Genomic DNA, 27,842 nt, shown 5'->3' on the forward strand with positions numbered 1-27,842 from the left:
AATAAATCCGATCCATTTACTAAAATAAAATAAAATAAAAAGATCTCTCAAAACCTTCTTCCCATTCTTCTCTAATCCATCTTTTCTCCTCCCACAATCCTATTTATATTAAGAAAATAATTATGAAACCTTATATCATCTTAACTTAAATAAAATTAAAATTAATGTATTCTAAAAATATATGAGTCCCTCTTATTTTCCTCCCAAAACCCTATATGTTAAGAAAACAACTATGAAATATTATACCATCTTAACTAAAATAAAATTAAAATTAATGTATTCTAAGTTTGTATTGATATATTTTTTTATTTTTAGCAACCTACGACATCATCGTGAATGATATAGAATACAAAAAAGAAAATAATTTTATTAGATACTAACATAGACTCAAGATAGATTATTGATCTCTAAAGATGAATTTATAAAAAAAAATATTTGAAAAGACGGTGATCTTCTTCCTTATATTAAGAAGAGAAAATGATAGAGATAATCCAGGATGATAAAAGTGAAAAATTAAGAAGACCATCGTATTAGAGAATATGATGGACATTTTTGATATTTTGTGGGGGTTGAAAATAATCTGCGGAGCGATTTTCTCAAACATTTATAATAAAACGTATGGATAAATTTAAACAGGCAAAAGAAAGAAAAGATCAAAACAGAAATAAGGCAAAAGAGGAGGGGGGAATTGACCTGCAACTGTTAGGTCAGTGTGCATATGTGATGTAGGGAATTGACTGAATGTGGACTAACCTCAGCTTTGCATGCATGTCTGGTGGCGACTAGACATTCATCGAACACTTTGCAATCATTCTCCAAATATCTAAAGACTTATGCTAATAATAGATGTCGGCATGGCCCAAACTTGTAGACTTTCCAACTTCCAAGTTCCAGAGGGGTTTATGACCTCCATTATTGCTAACCACTTGGCCAATAGTCACTACTCAAACTTCTGGCATTTATGTGTTAGTCCCCCTTGGTGTCCTGGTCTCTATTAACCTACAGTAGACTTACAAAGATGGATAAAAATCTATGGAAGTTTCTTATAAAAATATCCTAGCTTTCTCTGTTATACTCATTCACACTTCCCATATCTAGCTAGCATTTCTGTAGGTTAAGGTATACGATAAATAGAGAAACTAATTTTTAAAATGTAATGGAATTTTGTTTGCTGTCGTCAGGGTATATTAACTCAAGTTATTTTTGAGATATTAAAAATAAAATGAAGTTGAAAACATGTGATTCTTTTCATACCAAAAGTTTAATATTTCCATCGGATAAATTTATATATATATATATAAGACAAAGGCGAAAATCCACAACTTCCGAGGCAAGCAAAAATTGAATCAATATTATCGTTATATATGGGCTCGGGCTTAGCCCAATCTGAGGAATATTAGGGCCTGGTCCAAGATTGGGCCTAATTTTGTCCTGTGTCTGGAGAAGAGTTTAAAAAAAAAAAAAAAAAAAAGCTTAAGTGGATCCGATTCCGGAGGATCCGACGATTAAATGGATCCGGAGTCAATCTGAGTGGATACTATTAGCTTCTCAATCCAATAGAATGAATCGGTCCGGTAGATCGTATCCAACGGTCCACAGACGCGCGTTCTTCAAAAGCTAGACGTACCAATCCGTCCGTAGGAACCTCATCGGACGGCCCACAAGCTTGCGTTCTCTTGAAGCTAAGAAAGAACGGAGAAAAACCAAATAAAGAAGAAAGAAAAAGATGAAATAAATAAATAAAACTTCTAGAAACTAGTAGGTGCGTTTGATAAATATCCTCTTCACCTCGTCACCGCAATCTCTTCTTCCTCCTAACTCGTGAATAAGTTTTGGATTCAAATGGTAAGAATTGAGCTCGCTTTGGTTTCTTTCATGCCCTTGGATCGAATGATTAGGGTTTAGGGTTTTGATTCACTTGTGGGCGACTTCCTATGCTCATTTGCAGGCATTGCCGAATCAGCAAACAGTCGATTACCCGAGCTTCAAGCTCGTAATAGTCGGTGATGGAGGAACTGGTGATTATCTTATCTTTCCTTGATTTTTCCACTCTTTTTGTGACAAAGATTGGATTTTTTTTTTCTTTTTTTTTTAGCTGAAAATTTCTCTGGCAATTGGTGTTTATTTCCCGCTGATTTTTTAGCCTTTTGTCGGACGAATTTTGTTGCAGATTCCCTTACCTTAAGAAATCTTATACTTCATTCTTCGTAGTGCATTAAATTATGAAGCTACTTGATTCGGATTTCTATGGTTTATAAGGTGAAGTGTTGGTAATTTTTTTTTTTTCAAGAGAATTGATTTCGTGTGTTTGTGATCTGGTTGATGGTTGATTCTGTTGTGAATTCGTAATGGTGTAGGTAAGACCACATTTGTGAAGAGGCATCTTACTGGTGAATTTGAGAAGAAGTACGAGCGTAAGTATCATACAAATCAACTTAGATTGTATATGATGTTTTCCATCTCTGAAAGAGTCGAGAATGAGTTTTAACTTTTCTTCCTCCTATTAAAATGTATTGCAGCTACTATTGGTGTCGAAGTTCATCCTTTGGATTTCTTCACCAATTGTGGGAAGATCCGATTCTACTGCTGGGATACAGCTGGTCAGGAGAAGTTTGGTGGTCTCAGGGATGGATACTAGTGAGTCTTCTTTCCGGATGATTACTGTGTAACAATTCTGAAATATTGATTGGGTTATTTACTTGCTTTGGTTGCTCAAATGAGCCATGAACATCAATAGAAACTATAACATTGGTTCTTTAGATGCTTGCAAAAGATACATATATTAGCTGCTATTGTTCTCCTTTATCCTTTTGGTTTACCTTGCTTTCTTTTGCACAGTATCCATGGCCAGTGTGCTATCATCATGTTTGACGTAACTTCGCGGTTAACTTACAAGAATGTTCCGACGTGGCACCGAGACTTGTGCAGGTTCGTTCTGTAAACTGGATGAGGCTAATGCAAGATGCTGCCATTGTGATTGCATCTAAATAGCAAATTTATGTGCTTTGTCAATCAGGGTTTGTGAAAATATCCCCATTGTCCTTTGCGGTAACAAGGTCGATGTGAAGAACAGGCAGGTCAAAGCCAAGCAAGTTACATTTCACAGGAAAAAGAACCTGCAGTACTATGAGATTTCAGCAAAGAGCAACTACAACTTTGAGAAGCCATTCCTGTATCTAGCTAGAAAACTTGCAGGGTAATGAACTAATTATAGATTCGCTCGACTTTGCATATCATTTAAAAGTCTCTGGAAAGAAACTAAATTTCAATTACGTTGTCTAGGGATGCAAATCTTCACTTTGTCGAATCGCCTGCTCTTGCTCCTCCGGAGGTACAGATCGACTTGGCTGCACAGCAACAGTGAGTGTTCTTGACTTCTTTCCAACTGCTGAAATTTGAGGATAGTAGAGATGTCTTAGTATCAACCAGGATTAGTCTGTTGCAAAATTTTCGTCTCTCATTTAGCTGCCCTGCTGCGTCTATACGTGAGTTCCATTACACTAAGATGATATATCTTACACAACTTCTTGTGTTTCCACAGGCATGAGGCAGACCTCGCGGCAGCTGCAGCTCAACCTCTTCCTGACGACGAAGATGATATATTTGATTAGAGTTTCTATCTGTTTCTGATTATATGCAGAATATAAGGGGTTTGATGAGATTCTGTTACAGTAGAGTATGCGTTGTTCGGTTTTCTTCTGTCTGTTAGTGTTAGATGTCAGTGAGTTATGAACTCTTGATATGTGATGATATTCAGTATATGTTATACTTTTTGACTCGCTTCTGTTTTAAACTTTTGATATAATAGAGTCACTAATAAAGGATAAAACAAGTCATTGGTGCTGCTGGACGAATGTCATTATAGAACCTATAAATTAGACCAATAATTTTCCCTACGACAAAGATGATAAAACTTATAAAGTAAAATTAATCCTATACCAACAAAAACTTGTAAAATTTAATTACTTTTAAACCGATGAAAACAATAAATTAGTAAACTCCATCAATCTGGCAATAACTCTTAACAATTGAAGAGGCTAGGCAAGATTCGCCTAAAGTAGATACATTGAAGCACCAAGCTGGCTGGATTGTTTATTGAACCAACTGAGAAGAACTCACGTATCCTTGCTGCTGTATTAGACTGTACAAAGTGGGACCTATTACATAAAGACCTCACCTCAACATTATGAGACTCGGGTATTGGAGACCTGAGGAGAAGTGATATTCCTCAGTCAAACGAGATAATCCAAAATAGCAGTAGACAAAAAGGTCACAGTTGAAGAGTGGCTCAGAAGTTCATAAACTTCCCATCCTAGTGCCCACCAGGAGTCAGCAATGCAAGACCACCTCTTCATGAATCCATGACAGAACAATATGTCTCAAATTCCAGTTTCTCATATCTGCAACCTCATAGTGTTTCCGTTTTGATTGCTGCCTGAAAAATAACAAGGATGGCACCCCTAAAAAGGAGGATGTTTCATTGCTCTTGCTAGGTCCACTTTAATGCCGCCGGTCAGCAAAATAAGGACCATCATATACCATGGAGTTCCGCAGCTTTCTTCGACCCATACTAGATCTCAAAAGAAATCCTCTCTTCTTCTTTGATATCAAAATATTTGAATATGAAGAGAGGGATTCATATCAATGGCTGCAAGCATTCACCTTGTCATATCCATTGATGTGGAATCTGCAGATTGATATCAAGAACAAATATGCAGTTACTGCCAAGAATATTAACTATAAATTTCTTCTTATCAAGAACATATACATCTTGGAAAACAAAAACATGATCACATATACTCTTTGATCAATAAAATGCATTTCTATGTATATTTCCTACCCAGAGAGCTGGTGATCTACCAAGAAAGTGAATATAGCAGGTCTCATTAATATTTCAAATGTTGAAAAGTTAATGCCTATATTTAAGTGTCACGTGAGTCGTCTTACATAACTCTTCTGCTTCATTCTAATTACAAATCAACTTCCAAGTTCTATAATGATTTTCCTTTTCTCATTTTTTACGCATCAGTGGTTCAGTTTTGTTCTTATTCTTAGTAAAGTAACACAATCGCAATATTTGTCATAAAGTCAGCTGGGGGGAGGAGAATGATTCTAATGAATACTGTTGTAACTTGTCAGTAGGTCGGGTTATCTCATATATCAAGTGCCGTATATGTGTTAGACCAACTTAGATTTCTAAACATCAAACTAGACACAGAAATAAAAAGAAGAGACAACATAACCACTACTGCAATACTAAAATAACATGCAATATTAGTTGTGAAACCAAAGCTTTCAAATGTGCCTGTGAGCTCCTATGCTAAGATGATCTTAATATGATAAAGCTCCAAAAACATTTGACAGGATCTGATTAGGATTTTGTTCAACAAAAAGGACCTGATCAGGAAATTACTTATATACAATGGTATATGAGAATCAGCTGGATATTCAAGACTAAATTCATAGCTCAAACCATCCATTTTACCGGGTATGTCTTGATTCATACCTTTGCTTATCAAGCCGCAGAACAATCATCAGTTTATGGAGTAAACTAAATTGGACCTTCTGCTTATGTGGCGTTTGATATTCCCATTTGGAGGGAAATTACCCAACATAGCAATTAAGCATACTAAGCCCTTGCAGAAGTGCCTCCAGCAAACTTTTGACTGACAAGAATATCATATGTTATATCATCAGGAACAATGCCTCTGTCAAGCATTTCATCATGCAACTTGAAGGCCTCTTCTAGCTTACCTTCCCTAAAGTATCCGTTGATCAGCATATTATATATAAGAACATTAGGACGTACATCTTTCTTATCCATTTCATCCAAAATTTCCCGAGCATTTTCTATGTCTCCTTTACGGCAAAGACCATGAGTTAACGTCGTGAAAGTTACATCATCAGGAACATTGCCCTTGGCTACCATCTCGGAATAGAGTTCAGAAGCAAAGGTTATATTACCAGCTTTTTGCAATCCGTCAATTAAGGTTGTATAAATAGCAGTATCACAAGGAATTCCTTCTTCAAGCATCCTCTTATGCAATTCAAGAGCAGCTTCCATCTTATTCAATTTTTTATACCCAGTAATGAGGCTGTTGTATATAGCTGCACATGGCTTTAAGCCAGCGTCAAGAAGGTCATCAAGAAGCCGAAGTGCACCATACATGTTTCCTTTCTTGCAGAAACCAATAATGAGGGCATTATATGCAGCACTGTCCAATTGGAGACCCTTCCATCTCACTCCATTCAGCAATTTTGCAGCAAGATCACTGCAATCATTTTTACAGTAGCCATTAATGAAACTGGTGTATGTAACTATACTGGGAGATATACCACTTCTAATCATTTGCTGGTATGCTGCGAATGCTAAACTCATCATGCCAGCTTTCATGTAGCCATCGATGATACTGTTATAAGTCATACAGCTAGGTATAAACCCCTCTTCCATAAACTTCTGCAACATTTCATTAACTTCAGACGAACGACCAACCACAAAAAGGCCCTTGATGAGAGTATTAAATATATATTCGTTGCGAGGAACACCCAAGTCATGCATTGTCTGAAGAAGATCGTAAGCCCTATCGAAATCCTTCTTATTGATGAACCCATCCATGAGAGTGGTATACGTGACAACATTAGGTTTGATGCCACATTGAGACATTTCTGAATACAAATTAACCGCTGAATCAATGTCTCTATGCTTGCAATGGCCGCATATCAAATTGTTGTACGAAACAACACTTGGTTTCACTCCCATGTCCTCCATTTTAGCCCATAAGTTGCAAGCTTCCTTCACCATGCCACGCTGGCAGATCCAATGTAGAAGAATATCAAAAGTGAAAACATTTGGTATACCAAGGGGAACTGCTTCATCAAACAGCTGCAGAGCCTCTTTCCACTTATCATCTTTCAAGAGACACCTTATCACCGTATTGAGTGTGAAGACTCTAGGACCCATGCCCCTTTGTCTCATTTGATTATAAAGCTCATGGGCCATATCTGTTTTTCCATTTCTATAGCAACCTTCTATCAGAACTGAGTATGTAACATCATTTGGAACTATGCCTAGCTCAATGGTACTAGAGAATAGATCCAATGCACTGCTAAGATCTCCCTGATCACAATATCCTTTCATTAGACTAGTGGCACCAATCACATTCATTGGCAGGCAATTAATGACCATCTCATCTTTTAATTTTAGAGCCTCCCGCATGTTGCCTTGCTTTACACAAGCTCCAATTACTAAATTACATATGAACTGAGAGGGAACAAAGCCCACCCTTCTCATCTCAGACAACAACTGACAAGCCCGGATTGAATCCGGTTTCTTGCATACTGACCGTATAATGGTGGTATAAGAAATTTCATCCGGTTGCAAACCCATATCAATCATTTCCTTGAAGAACACTTCTGCTTCTTCAGGCTTTTCATCTAGCATACATGCATTGGTCATTATATCAAATGTACGAACATCAAAATCCATTCTCTTTGCCTTCATCTCCCTGTAAATTACCCGAGCAGTAGTGATAGAGTTTCTCCTTACCATCGCTCTTAAAACACGATTTGTCGCTTTAACTTCATTAAGTATGCCACATTCAACCATTTGACGAAAAGCTTCAAGCGCGTCTTCAACACGACCGGAATTAGAATAGCAAAGCAACAGGTATTTAAACGCAGAAGGATCAGAATCACACCTCTTGGAAGTTTCAATCAGGCGATCTACAACTACACGAGGACGGGGACTAGCATTGCCTAGAACGTTGCGTTTCAGCAGCTTCCGGGCTTCGGTCCGGCTCCCAGAGCGCACCAGAATGTGGAAGAGTATGCAGAATGGATCAATGCCAACAAAACCTCGTTCCCTCTGAGCCCACTCGAAATATCTCAGAGCTGCTCCTGGATCGTTCTGATGGGTTAGAAGGGACTCGACCAATCTCTCCTGACTCGTCAAGGACTGCGGGGCAAATATCTCACATAGTATTTGAATTGGAGATTGAGAAGTTCCTGTTTCGCCACTTCCCGTGCTGGGCTGTTCGGGATTTCTCATTTCCAGCGGAGTCTCCGCATCAAGATTGGTATTTTCAGGGATATGAGAAGTGGATTTCACCAAAGACGCTGTTTTGATGATAGATGTCCTCATTTCCGATAGAAGTTCCTCGATATTTCCCGTTTCCAGCGGAGTTGCCACATCAAGATTGGATTTTTCCGGGATTACAGAAGAGGGATTCTCCAACGGCGTTGTTTTGGCGCTATATTTCTTCGTCTCCGATGTGAATCTTTCGGGAGAAGGGAGGAGAGCATTTGCGGTGGAAGCGCGGTAATTGGGACTTGCAAATGAGCGAGGCGGCCATGGAGAGAAGGTCGACGAGCTTCTTAGCATCCTCATGGCAGGATAGAGATTTGCGCACTGGTCAACAGAGAGTGTGTGTGACTGTCGGAGGATGAGGGTTAATGTGAGAGGTTTAGGGTTTCGGGAGGAGGGCGGAGGCGAGTCGAGGAAGACCAAAAACTCCAAAGAAAGATCTGATGTCATATTTATTATATTATTTATTCTTAATTATGCTTAACCTCCTAAATTATTATTATTTTTATATTATTTACCCCTTTACCTTAAAGTCAGATTTATGAAATGAGTCAAACAATTAAGCCAAACTACTAAATCACCATATAATTTTTTCGATAATAATTATATAGAGATGGAGTTGAAATCTAACAACCTTCTTGGTAGTAAGAAAAAGTATCTATTAACACTATAACAGTTAGTTGATTTTATATCTCTCACACCTTATCAATAAATAAAATATATTAAAAAAGCTATTTTATTTTAAATTTTCAATATTCTTCTAATGCAAGAGTAAAACAATCTTTCAAATATCTAAAATTGGTGGCATAATAGTTACATAATATATTTTTTAAGTAAATAAAATTAGACACGGCATAAGAGATTGTGGATTTGGAGAAGTAATGCTGTCGATGGTACCAAATTTTGTTTGGATGTTTATAGTGATACTTTGCAGTTTGATATTTTGTATAATTATAATCTGTATTACCTGTGGATGTTATGTGGGTTGTGTCCTGTAGTTATAGGACCGATGGTAAGATTTATATACTGTAACATGTTTTTTGTCTACATGTTTTTTTTTTAAATTTTAATGAAACAAGAACTGCGGCACATTTGGTATAAAAAAGAAAAATTAGACAGATAAATAATAAAATGGGCCAAATGTAATTATTTAATTTTCCATTTATTTATTTATTTATTTATTTTGTAGTATCGATTTTAGTTGCACAGTTGGGCAATAGTTTATGCCACCATCTGCGGAGGTTAAACTCTCAGAGAAAATCATAAACTTTTATCATATTAACATACAAAATTTTATCCTATTACCTGTCATTATTTCCAGATCTAATGAGATTATTATATTCAATAGTTTATATGCAGCAGGGGGACCTCAGTCCCACCTCAGTGCTCGTAGCTTTCAAGTACCTCTACAGTCTACACCACAAGCTTCCTGTGAGGCTGTGAAGCATTTCATACTTTTCTCACAAAATTAAACTCTAATTTTACTTTAACTTTATTTTATTTTAATTTTTAGGGTAAAGGAACCCCTCAATGTGACCTAGAAATTGGTAAAAGTAAGATAAAGAATCAAAGAAAACTAGCCCCGTCCTCATCAACTTGACGTTCATTTTAGCATTTTAGGCCATTTGTTTCTTTAATTAAGTATTTGAGGCCATTAATCCCATGTTTTCGCTTCATCTCATCCTGAGCACCCGTCTCTCAATTATTCGACCACCGGCAACTGGCCGACGACGAAAACGAACCCATCGTCGGCCGCCCTTCGTATTGATTTTTTCGATAAATTTGCTTATCCTTATAAATACGGATAGATATAATCATTGGGCAGGCCGGGCCGGGTTTTTCGGGCCAACCGAGCTTAAGTATTTATCCATGGCCTGACCCACTAATCACTTGGGCCGGGCTAGAATAGTCTAGCCCATTACCGTCCGTTGGCCCGTGAGAGATCGGGCTAACCGGTCGGGCCAGGCCGGCCCGACCCACCAATCACTCGGCCCAACTCATATTTTAGCTATTTTTTAGAATTTTTTAACTATTAGCTTATTTTAAAAAATATATATTTATATTCCTCCATTTTAAAAAATTTAAAAAAAATTTAAAAATTAAAAAAAAATTAAAAAATTTTAAATGTGTGCTTAAAATAATGCAAAACGGTATAATACCAAAATTTTTTTACTATAGCAACGGTATATTACTGTAGCAGGGAGGATAAATACTGTAGCAGACGGGCAGGCTTTCGGGTCGGGTCGAGCAGGCAAAGAACTGGCCCGTGCCGCCCATGGGTAGTTCGGACTCGGGCCGGGCCGGGTCTAAATCGGGTCCGGGCCGGGCTTAGCCCGGTCCAAACCGGGGCGTGTCGGGCCGGGCACCGGCAAACAGAATTTTGCAGTATTTTTCTATTAAAAAAAGGAGGCTATATAGGTATGTGAACGTGACTCCTTCAAAAGGTTTTATCATATTACCTCAGCCTCCCAAATATTCCCCTCTCCTAAAGCAACTCATCTCTCTCCATGGCCTCCTCATCCCATGCCCTTCTTCTCCTCCTCCTCCTCCTCCCCATAGTTATCCCACCTCTCCTACACGCACAACTCGCCGCTGCTTGTTACTCTCGCATCTTTTGCTTTGGCGACTCCATCTCCGACACCGGAAACTTCGTCTCCTCCGCCGGAGGCGACTGGTTTGACTCCGACGAGCGGTGCCCTTACGGCGAGACCTACTTCGGCCGCCCTAGCGGCCGCTTCACCAACGGCCGGGTCATCGTCGACTTCATTGGTGTGTATATTTGTTTTGAGATATAAACTACTGGTCCCCATGCGTGATTAGAAACTCTGCTTTAAAGAAATATAAAAAGTAGGTGTAGTGATCGATCAACATCATGGAAACGTTTGAAGATGGGCAAGTTGCAACCACTCATTTCTTTAGTGGAATCGTGTGATTCGTGCTTCTTTTTTTTCTTTTTTTTTTTTTTTTTGTTTGTACCTGTGGAAATTCGACTGTCTCTTTTATTAGGTAGATAATGCAAAAAGTACATATAACAGTGTTTATATGGATCGTTATTAACTAGTCTTTTTGGTTGGTGCACGTAGCTCAAGCATTTGGGTTGCCCTTTTTAACGGCGTACCTCGAGGGGCAGTGCGGCGAGGATTTCCGGCACGGGGCCAACTTTGCGGTGATGGGGGCGACAGCGTTGGATAATTCCTTCTTCGCGGCGAAGGGGATGAATGTGACATGGACGGACTACTCTTTGGGCGTTCAGATACAGTGGTTCATGCAGTTACTTCCATTACTCTCACCTGGGTCGTCTGGTAATTAATACTAATTTTATTCTTATATATAGTAGTTAACATAGAGATCCTGAGCTTGAATTTATAAATCAATATAGTTTAGTGGTTGGGTGCTACAAGCCTACAATCTTATGATACAAGTAGAAGTAATGGATCCAAAACCTCTTTAGATACTAGTGTGACTCATCTCTTAGAAGAGTCAACCTCGAGCTCGATCTGGTCGAATCCGTCCGAATTAAACCGAGCTAAATATAGCCCGAGCCTGATTTAGGTCCGGCTGAGACAACTAGCCTGAAACACGGCCCGTTCGATTTAAGAAGGAATCAACAACCATCGAGCCACGCCGTTTAGTAGTCCGGCCCGTAGCCCGATCATGTCCAGCTTTCTATGTTTGGTCCAGCGAATTCACCAGAGAAGGTAAACAATAAGCGCCGCCATACGCCCTCTTCTTCTTCCTCAAGTCATTTGCTCGGGTCTTAGACCGATGTAAAGATGCATACCCATGTCCACAAAGTTGTATTCGAGTCATTGTCTTGGATAAGGACCATCTTGGTGTTCTTGGTTGATGCCCAGAACTTGTTCGATGAAATGCGTGTGAGAGTATAGAGTTCTTCCATTTCTAGTGGGTGTATCGACGTCCTAAGGTTGAATGAGGTATTTGGTATCTCTGAGGAGGTGTTAAGGATGGAATTGTGGCGAAACAGCTTTACGCTGATTAGAGCGGCCTGCTCATGGAGAGGAGAGTTCATAGATTTGCAGTCAGAAAGGTAGGTATGGATAACAAGGTGGTTGCCGCTACTTTGCTCGCGCGGCGAGTGTTCTTGATGAGATGGCCAAGAGAAAGGTTGTACTTTGGAGTTCTCTTCGAAAATGCAGTCTGACCATGGGTAGATCCAAATTTGGGTCATAAGGTGAGCTGCTTGATTGATATTAATGAGTTTATGCTTAACCCTATGTCTTGATCGATATGTCAAAGAATCTAGATTATCCTAAAGCACAGTAATAGAAGGTAGATCACCTATTTTAAATATGAGAATGTCTCCATTTTTAAGTGAAATGAAGTGTGCACAATGCACAAAAGCTTCTCTTAAAAAATGACAACATATCGAGGTATTGGACTGGTAACAGGCTGAAATATTTTAGTCTGACCCATCAGATGATCACCTCTAGATTGATCTAGTTGTTTAACCTAGGTTCGATAAGGTCTAGCCTTTTAGTTTAGCCTATGATTAGCATATCGATTATAATCTATCAAAAAGAAAAAAAATAGAGTTTTAACTTTGTCAAACTTATTTATCATTTAAATTAAAACGTAGATATCTTTAACTTTTCAATGATATTCATGATGTTTGTTTGCCACAAACATATCTAGGAATTAATTGGACATATGCTAGTTATTTGGTAGGATATATATATATATATATATATATAGATGAGTCCTTCAATCTAGGCCCTACTAGAAGATAAATGCAATGCTTTTATTAATTTGCAGACTACAACAACATCATGAGCACCTCCCTTTTTATTGTTGGAGAGATTGGAGGAAATGACTACAACCATCCTCTCCTTGATGGAAGTACGAGTTTTGATGAAGTTCTCACCTTTGTTCCTCCTGTCATCCATTACATTATTTCAACCATCACTGTGAGAGCCCATCCTCTCTGTCTTTCTCAGCTATCCATTAATTTATTTCCATAATTCTTAATTTGCTAACACTCCTACTAACTTTTATTTAATTGGCAGGATCTAATCAAGCTTGGAGCAAAGACTTTTCTAGTTCCAGGTAACTTCCCAATTGGGTGCGTTCCGTTGTATCTTAAAAAATTTCAGAGCCAAAATGAGGAAGACTATGATCCACAAACTGGCTGCATCAAATGGTTGAATGAGTTCGCAGAGTATCACAATAAATTACTCGCAGAAGAGTTGGATAACCTCAAGAAACTTTACCCTAATGTTACGATAATTTATGCTGATTATTATGAGGCTGTCATAAGAATCTTTCGTGACCCAAATCAATTTGGTGAGTTCTCTTTTTGTTCAGAAAAAAGAAAGAAAATATAGCTATTAAATTGATAAGAGCTAATTAATGTGGTATGGCAGGATTAAAAGCACCTTTGCAATCATGTTGTGGAACTCCAGCATCATCGGTCTGCGTCGATCCATCATCCTATGGCTCCTGGGATGGAATGCATCCAACTGAGGCAGTTTACAATGTAGTTGCCGATGGAGTTCTTCATGGACCATATGCTATTCCTTACTTAGCTAACACTTGCCCTGGGAATAATATTATTGGAGTTAATGTAAATAGCCTCCAGTATGTAAGCATGTAACGTATGAAGTCCAACAGTAGCAACGCGAGATCTCTTTGCAAGAATTTTTGTTTTCTTACTTTTTTTTCAAGATTTGTAATTTCTATTTCTGCTTTGATATCTCTACTTGTTCTTAATGAAAAATAAAATAAAGAAATTTTATATATTGTATGATACTAACCGCTAAGGATGTTAAGATGACGTGCGCTGGGCTTTGGGCCGTCTTCTAGGCCTAAGTCCAATCAAGCCTGTCAAAACGTCGAAAATTCCTGCATCCGTGTCTGCAGACGATCCGCTTCTCAGGGATTGGACAAAATCGACGACGTGTCTCGCAGTCACAGGCACTTGATGCGAAATAAACAGCGAACACATACTACTTAAGAGGATCACACAGATCAACGGCCAAGAATTTACTAATCTAGCTGTTCGCTGTTCGTAGGTAAAGACCAACAATAACCTCATTCCAAATTTGGCTCCCTAATAAAGCCAGGGGTTAGCTCGTCAAAGATCTCTCTTTCTTCCGCACACTCGTCTCACAAATGGCCGCCGCCACATCCTCCACGCCATCCATTGCCTTCCACTCCAAAACCCTAAACCCCACGGCGCCGAAACCCCTAGCTTTTGGCTTGGGATTCTTGTTCTCCTCGTCCAGATCTCTGGGACATATTCTTTCTCGGACTTACAGAGATGCGTCGCCGGTGGTCGGGGTGCGGCGGAGAGGAGGTGGCGGCGCCGCCCTCGGTGCTCGGATGGTCTCCGTTCCCTCCATTAGCAAACCGTTGCTCTCTCTCGATTTCGAGACCTCCGTGTTTAAGAAGGAGAAGATTACTCTTGCTGGAAATGAGGAGGTCTTCCTCTTCTCTTCTTATACCTTTTTTTTATTCCTTCTGTAACTATTGATCCTCCTTTTGTGTTTCTTAATATTTTCTTGTTTTTGTGTTTTGGGTTATTAGTATATTGTGAGAGGTGGGAGAGATCTGTTCCATTTATTGCCGGACGCATTCAAGGGGATCAAGCAGATAGGTGTGATTGGATGGGGATCCCAGGTGAAAGATTCCTCCATTTGCCTTTTTGTCTCTTCTTTTTCACACTTTCTTGCTTAATTTGTGAGCAAAGTTCGTTTTTTTTTCTTTTTCCCAGCATGCTCTGTTATGGTTCTAGTTAAGTGCATGCGTATTTCTCATCACTTTCTTTTTTCTAAGAGTTCTTTTTATAAAATTTTTGTTAGGGAAAACCTAATTCCTCTTCATACATGTGTACTCTATTAATTATATTTTCTGATAGTTATGTAATTCTGAATCGTTCTTTGACTTTTCTGGGCAAATTAAGTGCTACGTTCTTCCGTGACATTTTCAAAACTTCGTCGGTCATCTATGGCTACCTGATTTGTAGCGTAATGCCTAAATTTCCTTTCGTTTCCTAATAGGGTCCTGCACAAGCACAGAATTTGAGGGATTCACTTGCTGCTGCAAAGTCAGATATCGTGGTTAAGGTAAGGCTTCTTGTTCACTATGCATTACAAGTCTTACAAATGCTTACTGTGAATGCTTCTCCATGTTATGTGTTTATTTGTGATGTTAGATGGTAGACTCAATTTGTTCCTACTTTATTTGGATGTGCTTAGACGTACTATTTTTCTTTGATATGTTTTGCTTCCCTATACTAGCATTTAATAGATTGATAGATTCATTGAACAATTCAAGTATTTAGTTGTTTACTTATAAATATCTTAGCATGCTTACTTTCTGATGTATGCATTTGCAGATTGGTCTTAGGAAAGGTTCTCGCTCATTTGAGGAAGCACGTGGTGCTGGATTCACTGAAGAAACTGGAACATTGGGTGATATCTGGGAGACAATTTCAGGCAGTGATCTTGTATTGTTGTTGATATCAGATGCTGCACAGGTTGGTTGTTCTATAGAAAGTATCTGTTGTAATTGATAATACCGTACTTTTTTTTCTTCTCTCCTCAATATTGTATTGTACTTTGGTCATTGCAGTTCATTAATGAATCATAAAGATGAACTCTCTGAGGTCCTTTCATAAAATTGAGAGTTGTATCAGCATAAATTTTTACAAGCTATAAGTCAATTCCTTCTTATTCATCTTATATGTAAATTCTTAAGTATCTAATGGCACTGATTGTTGTTGAAAGCTATTGCTATGTTCTGTCAGTCCTGCTTTCTCAGTCAAAATATTTGTAGTCAGCTGATTATTCTTCTGGTGACATTTCTACTTAAACAAATTGTGGAAGGCTAGCACAAGCTTCTTAGATCTAAATCAGCTAATCTGCTTTGGTAGTTTCCTAATATGTAGCCATTTGGTTTCATTTGTGTGTATTTGACATCCTAATTTTTGCTTCATATCCGTTGTTTGCCTTTCAGCTCTTCAATTAGATTCTCTTACCATATCAGCTCTTCTATCCTGCAGCAGCATGTAATCTGAATTGTGTTTCATGATTTTGGTGCTCTATTTAGGCGGACAACTATGAGAAGATATTCTCACACATGAAACCAAACAGCATTCTGGGTTTGTCACATGGATTTCTACTAGGACATTTGCAGTCCCTTGGTCTTGATTTCCCCAAAAACATCAGTGTGATTGCAGTATGCCCTAAGGGAATGGGTCCATCAGTTAGAAGGCTGTATGTTCAGGGTAAAGAAATTAATGGAGCTGGAATTAATTCCAGTTTTGCTGTTCACCAAGTAAGTGCTCAAAATATCCCTTTGAGTGAATTTGTTTACCTTAGATATCTGTTGGTTTAAAGACGTGGAAAAAGATTTGAAAGTTTGCTGGTGTGATTTTTAGCTTGTAATATTCTTATTTGTGTCTACAGGATGTTGATGGTAGGGCTACTGATGTTGCTCTTGGATGGTCAGTTGGTTTAGGATCTCCATTTACTTTTGCTACTACTCTAGAGCAAGAGTACAAGAGTGACATTTTTGGGGAGCGGGGTGAGCCTATTTCCCTGAATCTCTTTGTTGCCTGTAATATTTGAGAAGCTTTCTAATGTCTCCCTCCATATTCAGGCATTTTACTTGGTGCTGTGCATGGAGTTGTGGAGGCCTTGTTCAGAAGGTACACTGAGAATGCGATGAGTGAAGAGCTGGCTTACAAAAACACAGTGGAATGCATCACAGGAATCATATCAAAAACTATTTCAACGAAGGTAACGAATGATGAGGTTTGTAAATTGTCTTAAGTGGAGTCCACTCACTGGAGGGCTTTACATTTATCAGGGCATGCTGGCTGTGTATAATGCATTGTCAGAGGAGGGGAAGAAGGAATTCAATGCAGCTTATAGCGCCTCATTCTATCCTTGCATGGATATATTATATGAGTGCTATGAGGATGTTGCCTCTGGAAGTGAAATTCGCAGTGTTGTGCTGGCTGGTCGACGATTTTATGTGAGCTTCTAATCTCTTACAATTAACCTTATTCTTCTGGGTTAGTGGTGACAGCTTGGCCAGATTTATGTTGTCTGTTGCTCAGGCAATTTATGTCACAAGGTCTATTCTTTTAGAACTTTTTTTTTTGCAACAAGGGAGATGAAATTTGTTTGTCAACCTTTTTCACATTTTGTTTCCTCCTGGCAGGAGAAGGAAGGTCTACCTGCTTTTCCAATGGGTAAGATCGATCAGACACGTATGTGGAAAGTTGGTGAGCGCGTACGGGCTGTCCGACCTGAAGGTGACTTAGGCCCGTTGCATCCATTCACTGCTGGAGTTTTTGTGGCACTTATGATGGCTCAGGTCTACATCTCTTTCCTCCAATCGTAACTTTTAGAGACTTATCATGCTGATTGTAGAATTAGTGAAATCATTTACAACATTCTTTCATGAACTGTTATATAGATTGAAGTCCTAAGGAAGAAGGGTCATTCTTACTCTGAAATCATCAATGAGAGTGTGATCGAGTCAGTGGATTCCTTGAACCCTTTCATGCACGCTCGCGGAGTGTCATTCATGGTTGACAATTGCTCCACAACTGCACGCCTAGGATCAAGAAAGTGGGCACCACGCTTCGATTACATTCTCACCCAACAAGCATTTGTGGCTGTCGACAAGAGCGCCCAGATCAATCAGGACCTCCTCAGCAATTTCTTATCTGATCCAATTCACAGCGCCATCGAAATCTGTGCAGAACTCCGACCAACTGTTGATATATCAGTGCCTGCAGACGCAGACTTTGTGCGCCCAGAATTGCGACAAACCAGCAATTAATATATGGAGTCGAGTTCTACGTTTTGAGGAATGTCCTGATATTATGTACAACTGTTGAGCATTCTGCTCTCTAGACTATGCATTGGGAGAATTTTAGAGGGTTCTAAGCGTTAGTATTGTATGGAACTTCGATCTCTAGTTGTTAAGAACTTTGTATTCCCTAATAAGTAAGGTGATCTATCAACTTGGCATCAGCTCTTTTCCTGGATTCTATCATTTTGCTATCTTTCATTCGCTCATAAAAAGGTTTATAATTATTCTCAGGCATCATTGATAAATAAAGTTATTATGACCCCTCGTACTTGCTTAACAAGCTTCATTAATCCTTAATGAACATGATAGAGTGAATGTAAAAATATTAATCAACAACTAACGAGTCAGCAAGGCGAATCTCAAGTCGTTGGTCGTCCAAACCAAAGTTAAGTCGCATAATAAATTATCCCACCCTTTCCCCCAATTAATTGTTTACCTTTAGTGAGAACAACTAAAAACCTCGTGTCCTCCTTCGTTAAGAAGCATCCACCTACCTCACCCCAATAGAGAGAGAGAGAGAGAGAGAGAGAGAGAGAGAGAGGGCCGCGTTGACAGCGAAGAGAACGAATCCCAGGAACCGTACACCCGTGTCGGTGCCGTGAGCGCCACCGCCGACCGCCGATGGCGCTCAACATGAAGACTTTAACCCAGGCCCTGGCGAAGACCGCGGCGGTGATCGAAAAAACCGTCCAAACCACCGTACAAGAGGTGACCGGACCGCGCCCGCTCCAAGACTACGACCTCCTCGACCAGATCGGATCCGGTGGCCCCGGCCTCGCCTGGAAGTTGTACTCGGCGAGGCCGCGGCCGTCGGCGCCGAGTACGCAGTACCCGTTGGTCTCCGTCTGGGTCCTAGACAAGCGCGCACTCGCGGAGGGGCGCGCGCGGGCGGGGCTCTCGAAGGCGGCGGAGGATGCCTTCCTCGACCTCGTGCGCGCCGACGCAGCGAGGCTCGTGCGGCTCCGGCACCCGGGGGTCGTCCACGTTGTGCAGGCTCTCGACGAGAGCAAGAACGCGATGGCGATGGTAACGGAGCCGCTCTTTGCATCCGTGGCGAATACGCTCGGGTGCCTCGAGAACGTCGCAAAGGTGCCCAAGGAGCTCAAGGGAATGGTAGGTCGCCTTCTTCTATTCTTCTTCTCCCTCGAGATTGATGTTCTAGTGTAGATCTGGCTATCTGTATATAGCAAAGATCTCTTCTGTTTGATTACTGGATCAGGCGATGGGATGGGATAGGATTGTTGATCTACAAAGATTAATGCTTCTTTTCTTTTCCCCTTTTCGAAGATTGGGAATTGCGTCATGAGATGAATTTTTGCAATTCGTTTAGATCAAGAAGAGAAAAGTGCTTACTTGTTGGAGCTTGTGGAAATTCAGTACTTTATAGGACAAAACTGGCTGCAAGTGTACTCATGCGAAGATGATGTTGGATCATTTCTTTCCTATGTTTGAATATGTGAGGTTTGTTGTTGCATGCTGATTTAGTAGGACAAAAGATTAAGAGAAGGAAAGAAATCACTTTAAAAATGGGTTGGAATAAGTGATGGCATACATATATACATACATAGTAGTATTGGTTTTAGAAACATTGGTTGGGCCCTCGGAATAAATCCAGCATTTGTAGTAAATAATAATGGATGTCAAGTAACTGTTTGAGCTGTTGGATGATAAGTATGACATATTATGAAATCCTGTGTTTGTTTGGGCCCTGTTCTTCTTTGAAAGACATTGTTAAATGCAATCTGACATATTGTGCAGGATGATGATAAGGATTTAGATGTACTATTTATGCATCTTGAAGTACTGTCATATTAAGATGGTTCATGCATTCTGTTGCTTCTGACTGGTTCAATAATTGCTTCAGTAAATTATCGGTTCTGTTCTCATTGGGAGTTCCCATTTCATAATTTAATTTAATTTAACTGTGACATTTCTTAAGTTATGAAGTCCATATGTCTTCTTTCTGCTATGCAGTGAGACAATTTATTTATTTCTTTGGCAGGCAATGGGGCTTTTGGAGGTTAAACATGGCTTACTTCAGATTGCAGAAACCTTGGATTTTCTTCATAATAATGCTCGTCTTGTCCATCGAGCTATATCTCCTGAGGTTATATCTCCCATCCAATATTTTAGTTGTGTATTTTAGATGTATGCACACACTTGGTTGGACTAATGTCATCTTCTTAGTTATGCTTTTATTGTCCTCTTGTCATTCATTGTTCTTGTTTCTATATATGTCTGAGAAGCTGCATGCTCTGCTTGTATGCTATTTTTGTTTATCTCACACTCTGCATCTGTGATCAACTGGTGATTTTATGCTCTATGCTCTATTGCCGAGGATCAAGTAAACTCTTCTTTAATGCTGAAAGTTCTTCTTATGTTTTATTAAATAGCTTTACAAACATTCCCTCAAATTCCCTTTAAGAAAACCTCATTTTCCTTCATTTATAAGCATTTTTTTTTTCTGGTGCAGTCAGTTTTTATAACGTCAAGTGGAGCTTGGAAACTTGGTGGGTTTGGTTTTGCAATCTCAATTGATCAAGCCTCAGGTGGTTTATCATCAACACAGGAATTTCATTATTCGGTTAGTAGTTGATAGTTATCAAATTGTCTTCTTGTCATTTGCAGTTACTAGTATTTGGTGTTTCAATGTTAAATTGCACCACAACATTCAAATGTGTATGTCTGTTATATCGGTTTTATTTCTCCATCCGTACTATACAGAGCCATATTTATTTGTAAAGCATCCGAGGCTGCCACATTAATTTATCTGTATGTTAATTTAATTCTGCATGTATTGCTAGTAATACTTAATTTGCTGGTTTTGTATATGTAGGAGTATGATGTTGAGGATGCTGTCTTACCACTTCAGCCATCTCTTAATTATACGGCTCCAGAATTAGTTCGAAGCAGAGCTCCTACAGTTGGTTATCCAAGTGATATATTCAGTTTCGGATGTCTTGCCTACCATCTGATTGCTCGCAAACCTCTTTTGGATTGTCATAACAATGTTAAAATGGTACGTCTTTCAAAATGAGCTTCTTTTGAGATATACACTTGTCTACTTAACAGGTGCCATCACAACAGATAGCATTAGTTATTAATTCCTCTACTCTTGCTTGTTTTCCCTGTCTCTTCGATGTGTTAATTGTAAGCACTCTCTAGCTGCATGAGTAGTCTTTTGTTGGTTAGGGTTTATACTTTATAGTAGACGGCAATATTTGTCCTCTAACCCTTTGTAGTTGAAACCGTTACATATCTTTGCAAGTTCCTTAAAGGATAGGCAAAGTAATAGAGATGAGCTCCGTGTATATTTAGCCCTTCGGTTTGCTGTTGATTATTTGAAACATAGAGGTTGTATAATTTTATATGGAGTGCTTTTATCATGATAAATATTAGGTACTGCAAATGTAATCATGATTGACAGTGCTCATTCTATAAATCCAGCCAGCAACTAGTGGATATTACATGTATGTGGGGGCTGTACCACTAATTTGTTCTAGGATAGCAAGAAAGTCGGATCTATCTTAGGATACATAAAAACTGCTATATGATACTCTGCAGGTTTGCATTTCCATGTGCTGTGCATCCTGAAGTGGAGCCTTGTTATTTGTTTCTTTCCATGTATGGTGTGGCATGAAAGTCTTGTCTATCTATACATAAAAAGTGCTTTATGATACTCTGTGCAGGTTTGCATTTCATGTCTGTGCATCCTGAATTGGAGCTTTGTATTTGGTTATTCTTCTTTTATAACTTATGGTATTTAGTTTTTTTGTTTTTACAGTACATGAATAGCTTGACATACTTGTCAAGTGAAGCTTTCTCAAATATTCCTGCGGAGTTGACTATGGACATGCAAAGGATGTTGTCTATGGATGCACCAACAAGGCCAAGTGCTTTGGACTTCACGGGTATGAATGATATAGCATTTCTCTGAAGATGTACCAGATTTTCAGGCAGCATCTAATAGCATTATTTAAACAGTAAAACTGGTATCCTGTTCTTTTGATTGATTTTAGTGACTTTGGCTTTGACTTCATTCATGAGCATTGGTTGCTCTGCCTGTACTTTTATCAGATGTAACCATCTACTTGGATTTCTCTGAAAATGTACTGGATCCTCAGGCATCTAAGAGCACTATTTAAGCCTTAAAACTGGTGCCCTGTTATTTTGATTGATTTAGTGACTTTGGCTTGGACTTCATTCATGAGCATTTCTTGCTGTCGTCGTATTTTTATCTGATCTAGCCATCTACTCAGAGAACTTTGGATATTATATTTACCTTATTTATTGCATAAATATTTTAGTGATGGATGAGAAGATGTGATGGAATAGATTTTAGCCACTTTCTTTTTTCCTCTGTGGAGTGAAAGTAGTGTTTGTAAATTATGCTAATTTATATTTTGGCTGATAAATAATATATTCACCTGTAAGAAATTTTAAAACATGCATTCCAGATGAATTTTCCGATGCTAAAAGTGCAAAGTGGAATGACAAATTTGACTGTATAACATGATAAACCATGATCTGAATTTTCAAAGTAGTAAAGTCAAAATATAGTTTGGCTTCTGCTGAACCTTTGTAAGGGGCATATTTGTGCTATCTGATTGTCCTAAATTTGTACTTATGCAATTATGAAAATGATATGAATCTTTGTTGTCCTTTATGCGGCGAGTCTCGGTATTCAACTATTCATTAACTGCAATATACATGCTTTTAGTTTTTCTGCATAGTTATTATCATTTAATGATTGTACCATTATGATCCCTTACTTATATCATCATTTATCTTCATAATTCATTTTCAGAATAAGCCTTTGAGCAAGTCAATAAAGCAATGTGTTTGTCTTGTTTATGTATTCATGTTGGTTTCTCAATAATATGTAAATTATGTTGCAGGTTCTTCCTTTTTCAGGGATGATACTAGGTTGCGTGCTCTTCGCTTCTTGGACCATATGCTTGTATGGTTTCTGTTTTCAAACTAGATTATATGCTTCTAACTTGGATTCCAACAATAAAAGCAAAACTTTGGAACACATGTATTTGATTGTTGACTTCATACTTTTACCACTTTTAGGAGAGGGATAATATGCAGAAAACTGAGTTTCTGAAGGCACTATCAGACATGTGGAAAGATTTTGATTCTCGTATATTGCGATATAAGGTCTGAACATATTACTTTTGTGTATATTTCATATTTCGCCGGTGTTTGTGCTCCTATTCAAGTAAACTTTTTTTCATACAGGTTCTTCCACCTCTGTGTGCTGAGCTAAGAAATGTTGTCATGCAGCCAATGATTTTGCCCATGGTTCTTACTATTGCTGAGTCTCAGGTATATTCTTTTGTTCCTTTTCATCAGAGAATGAAGAGTAGTGAAATATTGTGACAATTGTCTTCTGCCAACTTCTAGATGTTGGCAGTTACTTGTTTTATGAGGAACATAAATTTGCTATGCTCCAGCAGTAAAAGTTCGTTGCCTTCTTTTCTTTTTTGTAGCACTGAATTCCTTGTGAGTAGGCACTGAAAACACTCAGTTATTTTGGAGAAATTGTTCCATTCATGAAGAATTATAATTCTCTGTTTTAGGAATCCAAGCTTTAATAATGTTTAGGATGTCTAATTTGTTTCCTCTTTGACCCATTATAATTGTAATCTTTTATTTGATCTAATTACTTCTTACACGGAAGGAATCTGATTTTGTCCTTTTGTTTTGTATTGTTTCTAGACCAATTGAGAAATTTCAGCTAAGGATTATTGCCTTCACTCAATTTGGAATTTGGTTACGATTTTTTTTTTTCCAGCTCTTTGGTAGACATGCTTCTTTTCATTTGCATATTATCATGACAATAAGAATTGCAATCAATTCTTCATTTTGTTTTGCTAGTAGTTGGTTTAGTGTTTTGTGGCATTCGAAATTAAGCCTCTGCTTTACAATGATGGTCCTGTTTTTTGTTATTGTTACGTTGCACTTTGATATTGATGATGTACGAGTTCTTTTCGTCCAATCTGATGTTGAAATCAGTTATCAAGTAGTCACTAATGCTGTTTTCTCTGTCTGTGTTAATCATATTATAGACCTTTTTCAGAAAAGCCCTGTATTGTCTATTTTGCTGATATATTAATGGCTGCAATTATTTCCTTCTTCCAGGACAAAACTGATTTTGAGTTTTCAACATTGCCTGCTCTTGTTCCGGTCTTAACCTCAGCATCAGGTGAAACGCTTCTTTTGCTTGTGAAGCACGCTGATCTTATTATTCACAAGGTAGTCAAAGATTCTCGTTCACTGCACACAAGTACTATCAAAGTTTTTTTCTTTCGGAGTTTGACCACTATAATGCTTTTCTTTGCTTTTCTGACAACTTAAAGCCAATTCTTTGTTGGATTGTTGTCTCCATTTACTCCTGTTGATTTTCTTGTTTTAGTGATATGTTCATCATCTAAATAATCTTGGGAGTGAAATTTATCATCCCAATGCAAATATATATGTTGGTTCTAATTTTTCATTCCAAATAAACAAATAATTTATTCTTGTGTAACTGGAATGGAAAAGTGTCTTATAGCCTTTGGCTATCAGGCTATGTACAAATAGAAACTTCTTGATTTTGAAGTGTTATTATAAGGTGCTACATGAATTAAAAAGTGACAGCTTGTATGATCTTACGTTTATTTTGTAATATGAATTTTGAAGTTTATGGAGAAGTATAGGAATACAACCAATATCATGAATTGGTTAGGTTCCCATAAATTGTATCTTATCACAGCTAACTGATTGAAACAATCAAAATTCGTCTGGCCTCTCCTGCTCCCATTTTTGCTAATCGAATTATAAGACACAAATATCAATCTTTACTTTATTCATTTGGATTGATATAATATTATATGTTGTGACATAATGATTTTTATAGCTATATAAGATAGTACTGTATTATTATTTTATTACCTCCTTGGCTGCCATCTTTAATCATTAGAATCATTTAGCCAGATAACCTTGATATCTCAAGTAATATACTTTATTAACTTTATTGAATAAGTCTGAATCCTGTGTCAACTTGATGATATAAATAAGCATCTTATTGTCCTCCTTGTTTCTTGACTGCTCTTGTGGGCTTTTGCTTTTCTTGTAGGCTACTCAAGAGCACTTGATATCACATGTTCTTCCAATGCTTGTTCGTGCTTATGATGATACAGATCCTCGTATACAAGAGGAGGTTCTTCGAAGAACTGTCCCTCTTGCGAGGCAACTTGACATGCAGGTAATCCCCTCATGTGAGTAGGGATACAGTAATAACTTATGGGGACTATGTTACACCTATAACCATATAATATTTTAGCAGATGTCACTGAATGTGATTTACAGGAAGATACATTTTTGCACCTGTTAAAACTTTTATCACCCTGTTACCTTTTTTAAAAGATATTTCTGTATAAATATAAATGATCAGTTATCACCATCCTCTCTCATGCTTGAACTTTCCTAAGGTCCATTCTTTCTGTTGAGATAATTATAGTGCTGCTGGAAATAATTAATGATTTTTTTCATATGAAATATTTTATTCTTGTTGATGACAATTCTATATGATGGCATATGTGATTTGGTATCATTTATTGGTACTTGTGTTGCAGCATGTGATCCATATCTTTTATAGACCATTTAATGTGCTGAACTTTCTTTTCTTGTAGCTAGTGAAGCAGGCTATCTTGCCCCGTGCTCATGGGTTGGCTCTAAAGACTACAGTGGCTGCAGTATGTAGAGTTCCTTTGTGAAATTTGCTTTTTCTATCTTAGTTGCTCTAACTATAGTGCAGACTTCATCAGTTTATATTTTGCTTTGATTCCATAATGGTGCTGTTTGTTCTTATTGTTTAATCTTGTCATTTTTGAACTAGAACAACAATGCCTTTAGCATATCTGAGTTGTTGAACAAGTAGGGTGTTGTGTAGCGCCTGTAAACTGATGTCTTCTGATGGTTCTTGAATAATTTTTGTCTGAGTTTTTAGTATATCTTGCATCCTTTGCCAAGCCAAATTAATGAGAAGTGAAATATATGTTATGCTTATTGCGTAAAATTCAGGTGCGAGTGAATGCACTGCGTTGCTTAGGCGATCTGGTTCCATCACTCGATAAACATGCTACATCAGACATTTTGCAAACTCTTCAGCGGTGCACTGCTGTGGACCACTCTGCACCTACTCTTATGTGTACTTTGGGAGTTGCAAATTCAATTTATAAGCAGGTAGTTACTGCAAACTTTTGTATTGAAACATTGCTTCTACCTTTATTTTGGTCCTACAACTTGAATTATTATTTATTTATTTATTTGTTTTCTTTACGGTCTGTAGTATTTTGTTGCATTTAACGAAGTAGGACTCAAACTCTTTTATTTTCTTCAGCATGGTGTGGAGTTTGCTGCAGAGAATGTACTTCCCCTTCTCTTCCCACTTCTTACTGCTCAGCAGTTGAATGTTCAGCAATTTGCTAAGTATATGCTCTTTGTCAAGGATATCCTGAGGTAACATAGATCTAGTAATGCTACATCCTTCAAATTTATGAGTCTAGACAATCTAACTGGCTTATCCATTCTTACAGAAAGATTGAAGAAAAACGAGGTGTGACTGTTACTGACTCTGGAATCCCTGAAGTCAGAGTTTCACCTTCAGTAACCAATGGTTTTCATTCTGAACCACTGCAAAGACCAAATGAGCAGATATCCTCAGCAAAGAGCACCCTAGCTTGGGATGAAGATTGGGGTCCAACTACAAAGAGAAGTGCCACCGCTTCTCTTGCTGTGGAGTCCAACATACAACCAAAGCCGTCATTACCAGTTTCACAGCCTGCCTCAGTCACAGTGACATCTTCTCAATCGATCAAGTCTTTCTCTAGTCAGCAAACTTCTGCTTCCTGTACTCCTGTCGATGTTGAGTGGCCTCCGCGAAGTGCATCTAGTGGCCTTGGTGCACAGTTAGCTGTTAGTGATGAGCAAAACTCTGGAGGAGATTCTGGAAGTGGATTTGATGAATTAGACCCTTTTGCCAACTGGCCACCCAAGCCAGGTAATTCCGCCAGCAGCTTAGGGTCTGGGGCCAAGCCAATTCACAGTTATGGAATTTCAGGTTCAAACATGGGCGGCACAGGATTTGGTAGCACTAACAATATGATTGGACAATCAAATCCTCATCAGGGTAGCTTGATCTCAAAGACACAAAATTCAAGTGGTCTAGGTTTTAATCCCATGGGCCAGCTAAGTCATGGTAACTCAGCTTCAAGTTTTGGGAATTTGTACTCCAGTGCCAACAGTTTAATTGGAGGTCAGTTTGCTGGGAAGGCAACTGACCTTGGACCTATAATTGCCTCAACAAATGCTGGGCAGCCTACTCCTAGAATTGCCCCACCTCCAACTGCTGCTGTTGGGAGAGGACGAGGCAGAAACCAAGGGCTATCTGGGATATCAAAATCATCACGGCCTGCTCATGCTAAAGCTTCATCAGAGAAACCGCCTCTTTTGGATTTGCTGCAATGAGAATTGAGGACATCCTGGTCCACCGATTTTTGACAAAGGCGAAACAATGCTGCTAGGAAGGCATTCCTTGAAGGAACCAACAGATGACATTATCAGATTGCTTCCATGGAGATGCTCAACTCGTCCCTAAGTAAGAAATGTCATAATCTTATCAAGTGGCTACTTCATATACACGCCAAAATGAGACTGCCTTCCGATGTTTTTGTTTGTGTGTTCCTCGAGAACTGCTCCAGCCCCTTCAAATGTCAGAGATAATAAACAAAGTCAACTATGTAGCTTTTATTTTTCACCATTTGTATTCTGGGGTGTCTGATTGGGCTCCACAAGTTGTACAATGTTAGTGAGGCTTATCAGATTTTCACTCTGTATATCTTCTCGTTGATTGCACAGTACAGAA

General features: G+C 38.6%; 5 protein-coding genes across 5 annotated transcripts; 4 read left to right on the forward strand and 1 right to left on the reverse strand.

Annotated features, from left to right (window-relative positions):
- The first annotated feature begins 1,705 nt into the window (after positions 1-1,705).
- LOC140785917 (GTP-binding nuclear protein Ran-3) lies at positions 1,706-3,793 on the forward strand. The gene is made up of 8 exons (XM_073134020.1): positions 1,706-1,845; positions 1,949-2,018; positions 2,358-2,414; positions 2,520-2,637; positions 2,839-2,928; positions 3,017-3,196; positions 3,283-3,360; positions 3,542-3,793. Exons 1-8 carry the CDS (start codon positions 1,843-1,845, stop codon positions 3,609-3,611), a joined length of 666 nt encoding a protein of 221 aa, XP_072990121.1. The 5' UTR covers positions 1,706-1,842; the 3' UTR covers positions 3,612-3,793.
- Positions 3,794-4,009: 216 nt separating this feature from the next.
- Positions 4,010-8,511, reverse strand: LOC140785916 (uncharacterized). The gene is made up of 2 exons (XM_073134019.1): positions 5,507-8,511; positions 4,010-4,687 (listed from the first exon to the last, which is right to left on the reverse strand). The coding sequence occupies exon 1, from the start codon at positions 8,384-8,386 to the stop codon at positions 5,630-5,632; it is 2,757 nt and encodes a 918-aa protein (XP_072990120.1). The 5' UTR covers positions 8,387-8,511; the 3' UTR covers positions 4,010-4,687; positions 5,507-5,629.
- Positions 8,512-10,527: 2,016 nt separating this feature from the next.
- On the forward strand, positions 10,528-13,844 carry LOC140785918 (GDSL esterase/lipase At1g28570-like). The gene is made up of 5 exons (XM_073134021.1): positions 10,528-10,852; positions 11,167-11,385; positions 12,857-13,008; positions 13,108-13,384; positions 13,465-13,844. The coding sequence occupies exons 1-5, from the start codon at positions 10,591-10,593 to the stop codon at positions 13,692-13,694; spliced, it is 1,140 nt and encodes a 379-aa protein (XP_072990122.1). The 5' UTR covers positions 10,528-10,590; the 3' UTR covers positions 13,695-13,844.
- Positions 13,845-14,119: 275 nt separating this feature from the next.
- LOC140787135 (ketol-acid reductoisomerase, chloroplastic-like) lies at positions 14,120-18,090 on the forward strand. The gene is made up of 10 exons (XM_073135914.1): positions 14,120-14,521; positions 14,627-14,719; positions 15,100-15,165; positions 15,438-15,578; positions 16,151-16,378; positions 16,510-16,627; positions 16,703-16,842; positions 16,913-17,080; positions 17,270-17,425; positions 17,528-18,090. Exons 1-10 carry the CDS (start codon positions 14,213-14,215, stop codon positions 17,894-17,896), a joined length of 1,788 nt encoding a protein of 595 aa, XP_072992015.1. The 5' UTR covers positions 14,120-14,212; the 3' UTR covers positions 17,897-18,090.
- Positions 18,091-18,359: 269 nt separating this feature from the next.
- Positions 18,360-27,813, forward strand: LOC140786516 (SCY1-like protein 2 A). The gene is made up of 14 exons (XM_073134999.1): positions 18,360-19,042; positions 19,932-20,036; positions 20,403-20,513; positions 20,766-20,948; positions 21,714-21,840; positions 22,828-22,889; positions 23,006-23,092; positions 23,174-23,260; positions 24,077-24,190; positions 25,053-25,181; positions 25,609-25,671; positions 26,000-26,161; positions 26,319-26,437; positions 26,515-27,813. The coding sequence occupies exons 1-14, from the start codon at positions 18,551-18,553 to the stop codon at positions 27,443-27,445; spliced, it is 2,772 nt and encodes a 923-aa protein (XP_072991100.1). The 5' UTR covers positions 18,360-18,550; the 3' UTR covers positions 27,446-27,813.
- Positions 27,814-27,842: the final 29 nt, after the last annotated feature.

The sequence above is a fragment of the Typha latifolia genome, chromosome 4 (assembly GCF_019914945.1).
Source record: "Typha latifolia isolate L0001 chromosome 4, TyphaL0001v2, whole genome shotgun sequence".
NCBI classification, from domain to species: Eukaryota; Viridiplantae; Streptophyta; class Magnoliopsida; order Poales; family Typhaceae; genus Typha; species Typha latifolia.